The sequence below is a fragment of the Telopea speciosissima genome, chromosome 2 (assembly GCF_018873765.1).
Source record: "Telopea speciosissima isolate NSW1024214 ecotype Mountain lineage chromosome 2, Tspe_v1, whole genome shotgun sequence".
In the NCBI taxonomy this organism is placed as follows: Eukaryota; Viridiplantae; Streptophyta; class Magnoliopsida; order Proteales; family Proteaceae; genus Telopea; species Telopea speciosissima.
The window spans coordinates 65415792-65434434 of NC_057917.1; the positions used below are offsets into that span (position 1 = coordinate 65415792).

The following is an 18643-nucleotide window of genomic DNA, read 5'->3' on the forward strand; positions in this document are numbered from 1 at the left end:
AGAACCAAATTATTGTCACTTCAACAAGCCAAAAAATAACAAAAAGGCACAAACTTCAATTAATCTTGAGAGATATATAAACATTCAACTCACAGTCTCTCCATGCTTGTCATTTTACTCAATGGAGGAAAGTCCATTTCTGTTCCATTTATGTCACTGATCCGCCTGGGAAAAAAACAAATAATAATTTCAACCATGCTAGCTACCCAAATTTGCTTCAGTGAAGAACACAAAAGGAATGTCACAACATACAAACCAGAAAGAATATGGAAAGAGAAGGCTTTCACTCACATGTCAGTTAAATATGCCAAAGTAGAAATTTCAGGAGGAATTGGCCCTTCCAAACCGCTTGCCTGTATGGCTCTGCCAGTGAAAAAAAATTCAAAGCAAGGAGAACGAAGTGAAAATTTTGAATTGTGCTCATACAAGGTTCTCGGTGTGTGTGTGTGTGTGGGGGGGGGGGGGGGGGAGGCTTACAATTTTGTAAGTTTTGTCCAGTTCTCTATAAAAATAGGTATCTTTCCAGTAAACTTGTTATCGCTTATCCGACTGCATTTAAAGAACAAGAAAGTAGTTAAATAAATGGAAATAACAATTATAAATTCTAAAGCTGAAAAAAAAAGCACCAAAGGTTGATAGCAGTAGAAACTTACAAATCCCTCAAGTTGGTTAGCTTTGCAAGTGTCTCTGGCAATGGCCCCGTGAAATTATTTGAGGAAATCAGACTAAAATAACCAAAGTGATTCCAACAAAAACAATCAGACAATTCCATAATATAATAAAGGGAATTTCTTCAAAACAGATGCAAATTCGAGAAAAACCCAAAAATGAATATCAAAAAGGAATGTCGAAGTGGAGAAAGGAATATGACGTACATTCTCTCTATGTCGACCAATTTGCCTAGTTCTGGAGGAAGAGGTCCAGAGAACTGGTTGGCCTCCAGGGTCCTGAAAATTCGAACTTCTGTAAGCGGAAACTTATAAAACGAATCAGTTTTAGAACTACGCACAAAGGTAAGAGGGTTGAAAATCAGAACTTACAGGTTTCTGAGAGTGGGGATGTTCCCAATTTCTTTTGGGATTCGACCTGACAATCGGTTTCCAATAAGGGAGCTGGAAGGACATCTCTCCGTCAATATCAGTTTTCAGGGAACGAGCAAAAGATTTGGATTTCCTTAGCCAACAAGAAGGGAGGGACTTACATGTTCACCAATGGCAAGGAAGCCCATTCTGCAGGGATTGTACCGTTAAGGTAGTTGCGAGTGAGATCACTGTGAAGAGACAGAGAGTGAGAGATGAGGAATATGGGTTTGTAGTAAAGAAACTGTTTATTTTATTATTTTCCATATGTGCTAGACCTGAAAAAGTTCTTAGATTCTTACATTCCCTGGAGGTAGGGAAGCTTCACCAATTCTCTGGGAAGTACGCCTGGTAGACTCTGAAATTTGAGAATTCTGCAATTTATAGCAAAGAACCAAAGGTCAATTAGGGGCACGACTTATATTTTAAAACCAGGAATCGGTGACCCGATCAGAATCGATCGGAATCGGTCTCAAAAACACCAAATTGACCCGTTTTTCACTGACTTGTCAATTGTGATTTGTGAATCTCCTTGCCCTAATCTCAGTTAACCTGACAGAGCCCAACTCGAACTTGAGCTGTGATTGGGGTTAGGAGTGCTTAGCGTGGGTTGGGCTCGTATTTGTGCTATAGATTGGGCCCTCCAACTCCCATGCCGGCCCGTGTTTTATTTTTTGGTGAAAGCCAGCCCAAGTTGCAGCCTTCTAAGTTTTGTAGCCTAAGTAGGCCGGCGAGCTTGAGTTCGAATCCTCTACATGTACCAACAGGTGGATGTACATGTGAGAGCCAACCACCTATTCTATTTTTACCATTTACAAGAGGAGGGGTTTTTATGGAAACAAAGTTAAAATGTGATTGACTCTGAACTGCATGTTCACTGTTGGTTAGTTGATCCATTCTCGCGAGCTTATGGATTTTATGGAATGACATCGATGATCAAATAACGAGGTCAGTCAAAGTCCATTAGCCCAATAAGGCTTATGGTGCGTTGGATTTGTTTGACTCGAAGTTTTTGACTGAATTGGAATCACGGGGGAAGTGGCCAGTGAAAACTTTGATCACGTACGGTTAGTTGATACTTGATAACATTCATAAATATTTTCATAAATTCTTAAAAAGAATGCTAGGCTAGCTAGCACTGGAAAATTATCCCCTACAATTCCTTAGAGCTTGGCAGTGCAGCAGTGTTAGGTGAAGATGTCGACACATGACAGTGCTTGGATGTCTGAGCTGCCATGTGTCGGCATCTCCACCTAGCACTGCCGCATTGCCAAACCTAAAGAATTGGAGAGGATAATAATCCAGCCAGCACTACGAAAAGGAACTCTTTTTATTTATTTATTTTTTGGTAAGAAAAGAAACTCTTTTATAAATGATGTGACAAATAAACTCTAATTTAAACCCGAAAGGTAGTGTGGAGCAAGGGCCACTAGGAGCATGCCCAGAAGCAACAAGAAGGGTGGGATTTATGCCTTTCTTTTTGGGTGGGGCGGTCATTCCGCTTCTTTAAGTCTGGGTGCAGGATCACGCTATCTTTTAGGATTCTTTTTCCTTTTTAGAGAGTTCCCCGCATTAAGGATTAACATGGGTAGTAGCTCATGGTTCAAGTAAATAAAATTGGCAACAATCAATTGTCGATTCTAATTCAGAATCATGACTTGGAATTGACTAGGAATCAATCAAAATCCTTAGAAATTTGTATCCAAATTCCTTGAACCATGATGGTGAGAGACGAAGATGTGATTAACAAACACTAACAATAGAGTGTAGTTCCTTTCCAATGACGTGTAACCATCAGAGTCGATCTCACACCATCATCCATGAGGTGTGGTCCTAAAAACAAATGATGGATATGATAGATAGACAATGAGAGAGAGAGAGACTCACATACTGACAATGTGATAAACAGTGGCATTGGCAGAGGAGCAGTTGCAAGTGACTGCATTCTCCGGTTCCTTTCGCGGATTAGTTGTCACCCATCCTGATTTACCACTGCATGGATCCACACTGAAGTTCCAATCTGTCTTCCCCAATGATTTTGCTATTTCTTTCAAAGCATTCACTGCACGGTATGAATTGTTAAGTACAATTAATAGGGCAAGAGGCCACTGCTTGGTTCTACCAAGAAAAAAAATTCATTACTTGGTCATGTACTCTCTTCACCAGTGTAGGGGCCAATGAGAGCGCATGTAGGGGCATCAACACCAATGAGATTTTTTTATTTCAATAGGAGTTGGAATGTACTTTTGCACGCTCTAGTGTCTGGGTGCAAAATTCACATAAGGTTGGGCATGCCACCAATTTTCGATAAGCTAACGGCATACACCAATCATAGGATTGAACATAGGAGGGTAATAAAGAGGTCTTTTCCAAAATGGGATGAAAGAGGATGACACATGTTGTGCACCCTGGTGGCATGCCGAGCTTTTTCCCATAAAAAAATATGGCTCCCTCTGATTTTTTTTTTGTTGGTGAAATGGCTCCCTCTGATTGCAAGTAAAGAAAATGAAAGGACTTTTGCAATGAAAAAGAAAAGTTTTGTAAACAAAACTATATAATCTAATAGTAAATATAATTTTCAAAAATAAAATTTATTTCTCTTTTCTAAATAAATAAATTTAATGGCAAAATAAAGTGAAAATGAATTACCAAATTTGATATATTTTGGAATTAATTACACTTAAATGATTATAAAAATTACTACTTTTGATTTCATCACTTCCCTCCCTTCGTTTCCCTTGCAACCATAAGAAATCATTAATTTTCTATTGAAATCCCTCTTTGGAAAGACTAATAAAATAGATTTCTAGTAGCGGCGCCTCTATACCATGTGGGGCCAATGAGAAGATGCACAAAAGCATCATCATGGGTGAGATCTTTTATTTCATTTGGGGGAGAAGTATGGGGAAGATTGGATCTTCTACACGTACCACCTGTACGAGAGGAACATGAAATTAATTATTTGAAGTGAGACCTTTTGGTTTTTACGTGCATGGTCTTCAAAGTTGAAACAGTATTTAATTGTAAAATTTGTCAAGATCGATCGATCGATCGATGGTGGACGATTAAAAGAAGGAAAACTCTCTGCTTTTTTCATTCTTTTTCTTATGATTCTTTAATTAATCATCTTTGAGCTTCTTCTCTATATCATGTCAACAGAGTAAAAACAGAAATGGTCAAGAAGAATGGAAAAACGAGTATTGATCATGAGAAACAATTAGTTTGGTGGTTAATTTCCGTAGTTGATGATTTAATTTTAGAACATTTTATAGCTAGCAGAAAGAAAGAAGCTCCGATCGATGAGCTCTTCGTTTGGGATCCAAAAGCTAGCAGAAGTACTACTAATAGTATATAAAGAGCAATTTCGATCTAACTGCGTGCTGCCAATACACGGTGAGGCGTGTAATGATCACCTTACCCCTGCCAAAGCGTCTTACCCGAGTGGAGATAAGACGATCATCAATTTGGATCCGGATCCAGATACTTTACTGCCAAGCTGCCCGGCAGGACCGTGCTGCCTAGACACGTTGAGTTGCGCAATGACCACCTTACCCCTACTCGGGCAAGGTGTTTGGGCAAGGTTAAGGTGGTCATTACATGTCTTGCTGTGTCTAGGCAGCACAGTCCTGCCGGGCAGCTCGACAGTAGAGGATCCAAATTGTTTGGATCCTCTATTGCCGAGCTGCCAGATAGGACGGTACTGCCGCCTTACTGTGTCTCGGTAGTACCGTCCTGTCAGGCAGCTCGACAATAGAGGATCTGGATCCGACGATCATTGTGGGCATCACCGTGTCTTAGCAGCACGGTCCTACTGGGCAGCTCGACAGTAGAGATAAGAAAGAAGAGTTTCAAGCAATGCAGATCGTCTACGGCCCAGCTGCCTGTAGCAGCCTATGTGGTGCAGACTGGGCCGCGCATGCAATGACCGCCTTACCCCCTACCCAGTGCCTTGCCCAAGTGGGGGTAAGGCGGTCATTGCGTGAACGGCCCTGTCACGTCGCACAAGCTGCTACGGGCACCTGGGCCGTAGGAGATCTGGATCCAGTTTCAAGACGTGACTTATATATATATATATATATATATATATATATATATACGTACCTTCGTCATCAGGAAGAAGAGTGGTCGTCGCTCCAAATGCGAAAGCTACAAAGCGACTGATGATCATCAGACCAGTTACCCCCCAAATACGAACAGCGACTGAGGCACCAGAGCTTCTTCCTGATAACATCTTCGTAGCAGCAGCAGCTGCTGAGCCTTACCCAATCTTCCTTCCAACTATTCAACAGAGAGAAGATTATAAAGAAAGGAGAGCAGGCCAGACTTCAGAGTTCATATCTACTTAAATACTGCTCTAGAGAAGGAAGGAGAAGGCGATAAGGGTACCACTCGTGTTAATGACGGAGAAAATTCGTCGCTGGACTTACGAATTGATGGATTCCACTGATTCTAAAACAATCTAAGATCATTGGAAATGTTTACCTTTTCTTCTAGATTTCATTTTCTAGGGTTTCAATCAATCCCAATCAGAATTGATGGAGGCTGAACATTGTCCGATTCCGGGACTTTGAACCTTGGAACTGTTCAATTCTGGTTATATCATTTGATTCCGTTTGACCTGATTTATTTGTTACTTTAAAAAAAAGGGAAAATGCCAAAAAATGTGAAGTAGACCTAGCTTCCTCAATCTAAAATCCAAAACAGTGAATGAAAAGGAAAAATTTTTACTGCTACCTGAGTTGGTTGCAGGAATGCTACTGCTACCCGGTTCAAAGTCAAAGAAGCATAATTAAAAGGATATTTTGAAAAATATTAAAACTTAGATGGATATTTGTGAACCATAAGGAAAGTGAATTATTTTATTTCTTAAGTTGTAAGCCCAGGTAGCAGGAACATTTCTGCAACGTGCAACCTAGGGTAGCAGCAAAATTTTGTCCGAATTAAATAGCTTGCCCTTAGACCACGCTCACCACATTGTGTATTATAACATACCTTCTTGTTGAATAAGAGTGACCGCATATATTATCTCCCAATGCCCATCTGTCATCATCTCATGCTAACACTTGAGAAGGTAAAAAGACGTCATTGTTACTTTGGATTCTCAAATGAGGAGCACTGCACTTGAGAGGATAAAAATCCGTACCTAGCGCACATGATCTCAGCAACAAAAGCGAATTTGTTAGGACCTTTATCTGCTCCATTTCCTGGACAAGACCATTTCCCCAAGTTCCTCTAATAGAGGGGACAAAAATGATCATCCTACCCCTGCCCAGGTGGGGTTCACCTCCTCTATTAGAGGAACTTGAAGAAATGAAGCGGCCAGAAAATGGAAGAGATAAAAATAAAATTTGTGATCATAGAAAATTCTCTCCATAGGTGCTAGTCGTCCAACTATAATGAGATATTGAGACCGTCAATGGATTACTTGTGGTTTAGAGTAGGGTAGCTGAAATTTTAGTAGTGGGCCAACCCAATTATAAATTAGCATTGCAACGTAGTCTCCTGTCCACCCTACCACCCATCCATGCGTCTCGGTCTCCTTTGACTCAATCTTGATGCAAACACACACAGCAACAGCTATGAAATAGGACTCAACATTCATGAATGTCAAATAACGGTCTATTTCAACCCATGACTATAACACGGTTTCAGAGGACGGGCATTGGTGCAACGGTAAGGTTGTTCCATTGTAATTAAGTGGTCAGAGGTTCGAATCTGCTGAGACAGGTCAAATCTCAGATCAAATTTAATAAATTATAACCAAACCAATGCCTCTGTCTGCACTCTCATTGGCTATCGTGCTACTGTGTTGGTGAAGAGGCTACACAATCGGGTAGCATTCTCTTGCTCATAATTTTTTAATTATCCGAAGGAATTGCCTCCTCGCTGCCACCCCCTCGTTGGATCCATCATCACCCTCCCCTGACTCCTTACTCTTGGCCTCTTAGTGAGTCTTAGGTGTTATAGCAAACACCAACAAAATCACGAAAAGAAACAAGAACCAAGCAAAAGAACACAGAGATATAACGTGGTTCACACACCATTATGGTGTGCTACATCCACGGGCGAAGACGAAGATGATTCACTATGCAAATCGGAGAAAAAATTACAATGGAAACTTTCAAGAACACCCAAATCACTGCTGCTGCTCTCTCTTAGAAACCCTAGAACGAAAACCCCAAATCTTCCTCTCTCTTTACAATAAAGCGGATAAGGAACATAAATACTCCTCCATCGGATCCGGGTCGATCCATCGGATCCGGGCCGATCCGGGTCAATATCGGCCCAAGCCCTCTGCTACCATCACAGATCTCAGAAAAAGTTCCATTCGGGTCGCCACCAAAAATGTCGGAGCGGATCATTCTTCGAAACGGGTCCAAGAATTCAAAACATACATAACATTAGGTAATATTTTTCATTTTTGAATTACATTCTTGCATGAAATTTTGTGTTTTCTTTGCTATTTTTTTGGAGTATTTGTATTCAGTATTGTACTTTCAGTAGATGTGCTTCAGTCTGTCTGTTAGTAAGGTGTGAACTTCTTCCCTTGCTCTTCATTTCTTGCAGGATTGTTGGGTATGAGATTGGAATATCTCCAAGTTTCGTCTTTATTTGATTTCATTTGTCTAATCCTGAGCTCTTCAATTTCCAAAAGGGACAAGTCTTTCTTTGTTTCGATTTTTCCCACTACATGCTATTTCCTTTGGAATGCTAGGAACCAATGTGTTGCTTTCAAAAGTCTGACCTAACTAACCCATTGAGAATTTTTAGTAGTAGATGGGTCTCGAACTTAAATCTTCTGTCTTTGAATACTACTTCTATTGGATCCTCTTCCGCCAATTCTCCATGTTCTTTGCTAAAGAATCAAAAGAGGCAGGGTGCCTGCTGACTCTCAGCAATCTTTATTTTGGTTTTCTCCTTCTCCCCCCCCCCCCCTCCTTCTGTTTCTTTGTTGTTGTTTGCAGACTTGGTTGGAACTTCGTTCCCTCATTAATAAATTGTCATTATAAAAAAAAGAAGGCGATAAAATATTTATTGCTGCGTCTATGGATTTTGGCCGGAGCACTAAGGAAGGCGAAGCAAGGGGAGTGTTCCAAGGACAACAAAAAGCAAAAGAATTGAGAGCCACAACCGTAGAAATTTGGACAGACTCTCAGGAGGTGCTTGATTGGTTGGAACTTGGAACATAGCATGAGTAATTATTGGCCAAGGGAAATGTTCATTGTCCTTCTAGACATTAAATCTGTTACTAATAATTTCTCTAAAGTTTGTATTTGAAAACAGGATAGATATCATGTTTCTGTATCTCATACCTTAGCAGTTAGGGCTAGAGTAGGAAAAATCAATATATTGTTGCTTCTGACAATTTTCTTTCCTTCCTTGAATTTTAATCTAATTATTTTTCATCCAAAAAAAATATACAGATCAACAGCACGTACGTGCAGGGACACCTGACCCTAGCTGGGTCGCTTTCAACTAAGTCCTAGCTTTAAAAGTGTGGGCTTGGGTTGTTCAACCATCTCACCCTAGTTGCATTAGAGGCAAATTGCTGTAGCCATCACCAAGCAAAAGTAAATGAAAAAGCGAGAAGCTTAGGGATGAGATTTCCCAAGGGCTTCAAAGAAGAAGATTTTTGTTTGATACAAGAAAAGCAGTCAATTAAACTGAAATATTCAATACAACAAGCACCTTATAAATCATGATTCATTTATTGAATTAGAAAGGCAAATTGTTTTTGTATATAATAAATGAATACTAAGCAAATTTTCATACAAGTTGCCAAAACCATATGTACATTTGTCTGTTGTGATGGAAAATACAAAATCACTAATCATCAGTTCATCACAGAAATGTGTGCAACAAAAATATATTATTTTTAAACTATATATATATATATATAACCAGAGTGTTTATAGTAGGCTATTTCTGTCATTCCAGTATTGGGAGTCTGGATTGACTGGGTAAAGATCAGGAACAGATATGGAAGACCCAGTCCATGGTCCATCTATAGATGTACTATGGGTGAGGCTCTCAGTTATGCTCTGACCTTGGCCATTTTGACAATGATTCCTGATAGCCTTGAATCTCATATCTTCACTAGAGATGCTTGAATCTGGAACAAACTCCCGAACTGCAGCTCGGCCTTCAAGCATGCTTACCACAACTGACATGGTAGGTCTAAGAGTTGGAGATGCATTAGTGCATAGCAAAGCCACATTTAGCATCCCCAACACCTCTTCCTTGTTGAATTCCAAACCCAACTTTTCATCCACTAATTCCATTAAGTTTCCTCTTTCATTCAGAACGAGGGCCTGAAAATTAATTAAGGGATAAGAGTTGCTGTATTGAATTTGAGTACAGTCACATAAAGTGATCTTCCACAACGTGCAAACATATAAAAAGTATAAGATGGACAAAACTGAAATATAGCAAGTTAACAAAGTTACCCAGTCTAGAAGGTAAACACATTCCTCCTTTGGCCTGAAGTTGGTGTTGCTCTTCCCACTGACAATTTCCAAGGCAACTACCCCAAAACTGTAAACATCCGCTTTATCAGTCAGGTAACCTCTCATGGCATACTCTGGTGCCATATATCCTCTGTAAAGTAAAGATAATCTCCACATATCAGGTCAAATTTAACTACAAAAAATTCACTCAAAGTCCTGCATGGACAATAGTTCTCATAGAGTCCTTATAGTTTTCAGGATGGTATATATATGAAACTCTAATCAAATATTTTAGAGAAAGAGATACTGGATTTGGAAATCTCATGATGTCAAATATATATGCATTAAATTTTGGAAATGATAAAATAAATAATGGTTTTCTCTTTTTTGTTTATTGTAGAGGATTTTCTGAGAGGAATTAAAATGACTCACATAGTTCCAGCAATTCGTGTGCTGATGTGAGTGTCCTCCTCTTCATTAAGCTTGGCCAAGCCAAAGTCAGATATCTTGGGGTTAAGATTTTCATCGAGTAAAACATTAGTAGCTTTGATGTCTCTATGAACAATCTTCAATCTAGATTCTTCGTGGAGGAAAGCTAAACCTCTTGCTATCCCAATGCAGATCTTGTGTCTCGTAGGCCAATCCAATTTCAGTTTACTTTCTTCTGGACCTTTACATGATCAAATAAAGAAAAATTAGAGATGCTCGTATATTTTGAGAAAATGTTTCCTACACTCACATTGTAATAACCATTTCTACATGCCCACTTTAAATATCACTGAGTGGAGAAATTATGTGACTATTCTGAACATTGGATAGAGAGAGCATGGTCTGGATTGGCTGCATGTCAAGTTCAAAGACTAATACATCAAATACCATACTGTGTAATGGCATGCATCGCCATGTATTTCAAAATACCATACTGTGTAATGGCATGCATCGCCATGTATTTCAATGCACATGTACGGCACTCCAACTACTAATACGTACTTTCCCATTGCCTAGATTTTCAAAACTCTGTTTTGCCATGTGGCAAATTCTGATTGGTCTGAAGCTTGACATGTGAGCAGGAGGCCAGGGGGTCTACCTGTCCACAAAATTTAGGTCCCATGTGGTTTGCCATTATGGCAGTTGTTTGCATTTAAAGTGGGCATGTAGGAACCAGGCTCCCATTCATTATGTCTACATAATTAGGTTGTATGAACACCATAAACAAATGTGAACGAGCAAATGACACTGATCTTACCAAACAAAGCACGAGCAAGGCAGTTATTTTCCATGTACTCATAAACTAGCAACAATTGATTTCCTTCAATGCAGCATCCATATAGCTTTACAAGATGAGGGTGTTGAAGAGCAGAAATCATCCCTATCTCATTCACAAACTCACGATTTCCTTGCTTTGACTTGGAAGAAAGTTGCTTAACTGCTATTATGGTGCCATCTGATAATAGGCCCTGCATTGTAGTAATAGTGTCTCATTTCTTCTAACTAAGCATGCATTTGGATGGAGTGATAGATCAATACAACTGGAACTTTTTGGGATACCTTGTAAACAGATCCAAAACCACCTTCTCCTATCTTGTTTGCAGGATCGAAGTTGTTTGTTGCAGCTTTGATTTGCCTCAAGGTAAAGGAACCAGTTTGCAGGTCTAGACCTCTCAGCTCTGTCCAAGGAGATTAGTTAGAAGAAGTATGTCTTACTAGGTTCATCAATTGTTTCATGACTACCAACTTGCATTCAATTCTCAAATCTTCAAAGCAGGAGTGACAGTCATGTGCGAAAAAAATCATGTCAGCAAAGGAAATGCATGAAAAGAAGCAAAGAGTATGGAAGAAACCATACTTATATGCATTTGTGGGAAGCAAAAAATGATATCCATGTAAGTAGAACATAAGAAACTGGAGCAATGAAATGATCGAACAAATATTTCGAATGGTTAGTTGATGGCATTGAAACATCAAGGTGAAACTGATAATTCATCTAGGGTGTTCCTTACTTTGTTAGTTGATGTTAATGAAGTAAATGAATAGGAAATTGGAAAAATAGCTGTCCTTTTTCTTCTTGTTTACTTTTTCAATAATTCTAGGTTCTCTTTGTGTGTGTTTTTGTGTTCCGACCTTGGTGCATCATGTTTTTATGCCCCAGACAGCCTCTCCACCAAAGAATTCCAAGAACCACAAAGATAAGGGCTACCGCTGAAGCCACAATCCCAATGATAGCAGCTGTAGACATCTTCTTTCCACCTTCTGAAGGAGGAATAAACTCTGCAAGAAGACACAATATAAACAGCTAAGTTCATCAGGTGACGTTATGTTGCATTAAACTCAAAACATAGCACAGTAGAAAACCTGAATTCTTGGAATTATAATTTGAAATAAAATGAACAAAACTGAATCGGCCAAAAAAGAAGAAAGAAAATTCATGGATTATAATTTCAAAATAAATCACTTTTTTTTGTAATCCATTTCTTCCCTTTTTCAGTTTTTCCACATATAACAAAGAAAAGAGGAGGGTTGGGTAAGAAAAAGGATGTAGTTGTCCAATTTTAATCAACAGTAATTGAAGTCTATCGTGACATCACAAATATAATACTCATGTCACCTATAAGATGTTTCATTATGAGAAAAATAGGCTCCAGAGATGACAAAACATTACCAGGATCCACATCAATAGCCGATATGAGAGGACCATAGGTCCCTCTAGTAGGAATTGCTGTTGTCCCTTTCCCTGCCCAATAGAACCGGATTTCTATTGTCCCGTTTGTCACACCAACTGAACTAAAAATTTTTATGACAGCCTTCCCAACTCCACCAGCTTCATCTACTATATTGAAATCCTTCAATACCAATTGTCCCTGCAATGAATTAATTATAACCAAACTTTTCTATAAGCTACTGAAAGCAATTTATGCAATGTCATTAACTACCTGAATATAGACATCAAATATGCGCCTCCCTAGGCTGCTATAATTGTGATCATTTGTAAACATGATTTCCGCAAAGTGGAGCTTCACAGTGTAGTTTCCAGTCAGTAGACAGAACCCATAGTAAGTGACAGAAAGAGGAGAAAGACGTGCCATTGTGTACAATTGAGAGTTTCTCATCAAGAGTTTGGATACATTTGTAGCTATATAGGTATCAATAGTGTTGTCATTGTCCATGAAATTGCCTGTGCTGCTAAATCCCCAATTATATCTACTTTGGAAAAACTTTGAAGGACCAGCAGAATCCAAATCATCTTCATAAGTGGTATTGCCGTTGACAATCACTTCTCTTCCACCGCAATTTATATGAAATGAATACCCCTCTAGCAATACACAGAAGATAAACTCATGAGTTCGAATTGGATAGAGTACAGCAGATGGATATCATTAAAATCTTAAACTTTCAATTGGCCTCACAGTAGGAAATAAGCAAGGATCAAGGCAAGAGAGAGGACAGGAGAGGAAATTGTGTAGACACCCCATTTTGTCACCCCCTCCCAAGAGAAGATGACAATAGGATGCCGACGAATCTTGACATCTGGAACACTCAGTCATGGGAAAAAGACCAAAATACCCTTGCTTGCTTAATATTCAACAACTTGACTATCTCAGTCGGTTTTGATGCAATAATAAGTGAACCCGTCATATGAGAACCGAACATTAGCCAAAGGTGCAAGAACAGTGCAGAATGGCCACCGATTCCCTCCCCACCCATCATTGGCTAGTGCTAGAGGGCAAGCCTTGGTCCAACAGTAAGGTTGCTCCATTGTGACCAAGTGGTCACGGGTTTGAGTCTGGGAACAGCCTCTCTGCGAAAGCAGGGGTAAGGCTGCGGACATTATGACCCTCCCCAGACCCCGCAGTGGCGAGAACCTCATGCATTGGGTACGCCCTGTATCATTGGATAGTGCTCAGTGTGAGCTTCGAAACGGTATTGCAACCACCGGGTTGCGGGTTCGAAATATGGAAACAACCTCTCCACGAAAGGCTGCATACATTTGCCTCTCCCAGACTCTGCAGTAGCGGGAGCCATAGTATTAAATCTCGTTTCGGAAGGCCATTTCGGCCAGACCGAAATTTTGCTGAAATTTCGTTGAAATATTGTATTTTTTCTATGAGTTTTGCTTGGCCATATGCGGGTGTAAAATGCTGAAATGACCAAAATACTGAAACAAAATAATCGAAATTTCGATCAAACAGTGCATTTTTTATACCGAAATTACCGAGATTTCTGAAATTTCCGAAAGGAGATGATTGAAATTTCCAAAATATTGCATTTTTTCAATTTGATGTTGCGTTTCGTTTCAACTTGACCGAAATACTCGAAATATTCAAAATTTTGACTGAAAAGAAACTAGATTTTGAACTATGGCAAGAGCCTCATGCACTGAGATGCTCTTTTTTGTAATAGCAGTTGAAAAAGGTATTCCATTTCCAATGTTGGGGAGAATTTGGTATTCTACCACCCAATAGGTTATAAATGTATATAATGGTTTTCAACCATCAATTTACAATTTAATATCTGAAAATTCAACAACAATGTCTTGAAAACATTTTGGGGCAAATAATTACTTATTTAGATGAAGAAAATCGTATTGACAGGTGTAAATCTCTTTATATTCATTTCTTTAATGGAAAAATATAAGTAATCATTGAAATTATTTATTGTTTTGCAGTATGTGTAATAAGAGAAAAGTTTTCCCTAGGGAGAGTGATGCATATAAGTCACCTAAAGGGCTTATGTTATTGGAAATAAACATTGGGTTGGAATGTTGGATTATGTATATGTTAGGTCTTTGATCCCATGGGTTTTCTTTGTAATGGGACACTTTAATGGGCCTAAAATATGGCCAGAAAGTAGGAAAACGGGGTTTACTTTGTTAGTTTAGTTGGAGTCCTGTTGTGAGTCTGTTTCTTTCATTATTTTAGTTTCCTAGTCAGTTTATATTATCTTATTAGTTAAGGTGGGTTAGGCCTTTCCTTTTTACTCTTTGAGTCTATTTTTGAATCTTCTATATAAGTTTGTAAGGGGCTACAACCTTGTACACGAATTTGATTAATGAGATTGAAGTGGGAAAAAAACATAGCTTTGTGCTTTGCTCTATGAGCTATGAGAGAGTATAGTGAGATGCCATCGGTGAGAGGCCGTGGATGAGAGACCTGAGCCTGAGAGTGACTATCCTATCTTCTTGTTCCCTTCTTTGATTTCTTGTTTTTTATTTTATTGTTATGAAATTACCTGCAAATCTGAGAACCGATCAAAGTATTTACTGTTGCTGGACCTGAAGTTTGTGATCCTCTTATGGACTGGTTATCACTTATGACTGGTCCATATTACAGAGATTTTGCCCTTGGAACATTGATATGGGAAATCCATACCATCCACCTTATTGAGAACTCTGAGGACCTGCCATGTGAATTGCTTGGCCCTTTCTAATTTATTTTTATATTGCCATGGTTAAACACCCCCAATACTCTCAGTGTGAGCTTAATAGTAATTTGTCTACCTATCACTTGTTATTTTCAATTATTGGCTAGTTTCAGGTTGAATCAACAATCTTCAGGTTTCTCATTGTCCAGAAGGTATTTACTCTATGACGTACAAAGGCACATAGACATATACAAATACATACTAATGAGTCACCTTTAAATAAAATCATAACGAAACAAATAACAAGAAGAACATACATTTCACTGAATAGCTTAGTCTTAAAAAAGATAATGTGGGATCATACAAAACTATTACTGCAGCTCTCATTTTCAAGAAGTGGGAAAAAGTTTAAAATGGTTCATCAGCCCTTAGAATGGATTGGATCAGGTAATTTTTGTTCCAATAATTTGCTGATTATGTTCATTTAGGCTCCAAGTTACAAGTAAGGGAAATGAAGGGAAGTAAAATTAATATAAACAAAGAAAATGGGAACTTTTGTACTCTTGATTGTGTAACAAACTTAAAATCTTAACAAGTACAATAGATAAAGTTTTCAAATAGAATCCTAAGCCCCATCATGTTTCCTATTCAAAATATCAGTAGTTTTGTTGAAAAATGAGGTAACATTTAACTTCCATATTCAGTGATATTTTGAATTAGTTACAGTTTTGGTAATGATTAGAAAATTTTTCATTTTATTTTTGTTTTGTTTTCATTTCCCTTATGCTCATATTAGTTTCAACTAGACAAAGTGTTAATGAAAACAATACTAAGACTAGCTAAATAAGTTTTTGAACCAAAAACAGAACCAAGGTAATATTTTCATTACAATTTAAAAAAAAAAAAAGAAAAAAGAAAAACTTACTCCGTGAGCAGGTAAGACTCTTCAAGCAGGGAACAACTCCACTTCTAGATCAATAGAAGGTCAATATCAAGTCAGAATTATGAGATCCACACCATTATATTTTGAGTTTTTTCATTTGAGTATTAGCAAACAAATTAATCAAAATGTAAAATACGTAAAATCTTTTATGCAGATTCACCAAAAGAAATCTAGAAACTTACGAGTTTTTAGCCAATGAAGAGCTTCCAAACAAGTTTCTGGGGGGACAACAAATGAAAGAAAAGAGGGGAAAAAGATAAGAAGATCCAATACTAGAAACTACCATGAAGCTGTATGTTATCAAAGAAGCTGAAACTACAAGTATGCATTCTTACACATTACTCTGTTGACAATTAGACGAGCTTCCGAATGAGAAGTTGTTGTAGGAAAGATCACTACATCAATGTTTCAAATAGAACAACCATACTGTTAAATGAAAAATTATAATCTCAATAATCTGAAATAAACTAGCATGTGTAATTATAAATTTCAAACCTCAACAATAGGTATCATAAAATAATACTAATAACCATCTTGGAAGTACCAGTCAGGACCAAAATCAAAGGGGTGAGAGCATACATGTTTTTGCCTTTCTTCAGCATCCAGTCAGGAACAGTACCATTCAACAAATTTCCAGTTAGATACCTAATCACAAGAGATAAAGTTCTGTGATTACGCAGTTTTCAAATTTTACTAGCATGGTAACTTGCCACTAATACTCATTAAAAGATGATTACAGAGGAAACTGACTTACATGAAATTTACTTTTGACAATTCAACAAAAGAGGTTGGAAGTTCTCCAACCAGCTTATTAAAGCTGAGGTCTCTGCACGAAAAAATGGAAGCAAAAATGAGGTTCTGGTCTGAAGAAATTCCCCTAAGAGAATTTTATTTTCTGATTTCTTTCATCAGCATTTACTTATATAATAATAAAAGCAAAGAACAAGAATATCAACAATTCAACATGACATGTGCAATGTTTACAATAAGAATATCCGGAAACAAACTCTTAGTTCAACAAACTAGCATCTTACCAAAATGTGTTAACTGTTGAAGACACAGGAGCAAATGAGATAGATATTAGTAAAAGCAGGTGAGCACTTGCCACTTGTGTTGGTGTTATTAGCAGAGGAAGTACTGTTCACTTTTCCCCAACAGCGAATTTTTTTGTAGATGTTTTTATATCCTAGGGGCAGTTTTGTACCTTTGGGAAGTAGGGTTTCTCTATATGTAATGACTTATGTTCAAGGGCATTTATGTCCTCTTTATTTTTTTAATCAATTGAATAAATAGGAGGTGTGGTGGTCTAATTGACCTATTCACACAATCACCCTTTCTCTCACTCTCATGTCTCTCTCTTCTTTCTCTCTCACAATGTCTCTCCTATCTCTCGCATCCCTCTTTCCCTTGCAGGTTTGAGAGTCTCTTGCTCTTACCAAAGCCCCTGCTGCTGGTCACTTTCACTTGATCGTTGGCAAGGTGGGCTTACTTGATCTGTACGCTCCAGCTTGAGGGGGAGTGTTGGTGGTGTTAGTAGAGGCGGTACTGTTCACTTTTCCCATTGCATATGTTTTATATCCTAGGGGTAGTTTTGTACTTTCGAGGAATTAAGGTTTCTCTATATATGATGACTTATGTTCAAGGGCATTTATGTCCTTATTTTTGAATCAATTGAATAAATAGGAGGCGTGGTGGTCTAATTGACCTATTCACGCAATCTCCCTTTCTCTCCATCTCACGTTCTCTTCTTTCTCTCTCTCTCACATCTTTATTTCTTTTGCAGGTTGAGAGTCTCACGCTCTTACATCAACTTGGTCTTGAATTCTAGGGTTTTCACTTTAGTATCTTCACTTATTGGCTTCATTCAGATATGGACACTCAGCATCAGCTGTTATGTTGTAAATGTTTGCTTAACAGTGTGTCATTTAGTATTATGCATTATTTATTGAGAACTATTCAATCTGTGAGCCAGATATTTTCATTTTGTTCTCTGAGAATCTCTTCACTGTTCCATGCAACATGTAACCATTGCGACTCTGAAATCATGCAGTAATCTATCATTGAAATTTGTTTGACATTTCCTCACATTGAAAATGCTTTAATCAAGTCCAAAGCGAATGTAACAGGAAAAAAAATATATATATATTTAAACTGAGATAATTACACTAAAAGTTCTCATTCTCCATGCCTTTATGTACATCTACTCCCTTGATAATTTCCATTAACTATGAGTGGCTACGGATGTTTGCAGTGGTGATCTCTAAAAGATGTTCTAGGTACTTCTTTTTCTACTTTATATTCCACTCCATCTGTCAATCCCTTTATCGGTTGCCGGTGCTATAGGTAGGAATATATTATGGCAGGATCAGTCACCCGGGCAAACCAACCCTCCTCCAAGAAGAATTGTGTATATATATTTATATGATAAATACATGTTGGTTGGTGATGAAATTGTTATACGTCAGACACTGGAGCCCGACCTACAGCCTCACGTTGTTGGAATTTTTTTTTCTGTTTATATACATATATATATATATATATATTATTTTTCTGGTTTAAAAAAAGGACTTTCTACAGCAAAAATGTGAAAAAATTAAGATTAATATAAACTGGATGGTTGTCAATTTTATATATGGTAAATACTATTGGCCGATTGATGGGCCCATGATGTCAGAATTTTTATTCTGCAGCTAAACAGTTATTTTTAATTTTTGAAATTAAGAAAAATATTTTTAAAATTCAAAAAAAATAGGGAAAGATAAGGAAAAATATTTTGTGTTGATTTGAAAATTATGAAAGAAATTTCAGCATGTTTT

The 18643-nt window shown here is 38.0% G+C and overlaps 1 protein-coding gene across 1 annotated transcript in view; it reads right to left on the minus strand.

The window, feature by feature from the left end:
- LOC122650337 (probable leucine-rich repeat receptor-like serine/threonine-protein kinase At3g14840) overlaps nucleotides 1-18643 on the minus strand; it is a 117603-nt gene that overhangs the window by 89513 nt on the left and 9447 nt on the right. Inside the window, exons 12-19 of the mRNA XM_043843737.1 lie at nucleotides 16582-16653; nucleotides 16407-16472; nucleotides 16163-16222; nucleotides 16010-16045; nucleotides 15810-15853; nucleotides 12457-12836; nucleotides 12186-12384; nucleotides 11648-11794 (exon numbers count right to left, since the gene is read on the minus strand). Coding sequence (XP_043699672.1) covers nucleotides 11648-11794; nucleotides 12186-12384; nucleotides 12457-12836; nucleotides 15810-15853; nucleotides 16010-16045; nucleotides 16163-16222; nucleotides 16407-16472; nucleotides 16582-16653 — 1004 coding nt within the window. The remainder of the gene's footprint in view (nucleotides 1-11647; nucleotides 11795-12185; nucleotides 12385-12456; nucleotides 12837-15809; nucleotides 15854-16009; nucleotides 16046-16162; nucleotides 16223-16406; nucleotides 16473-16581; nucleotides 16654-18643) is intronic.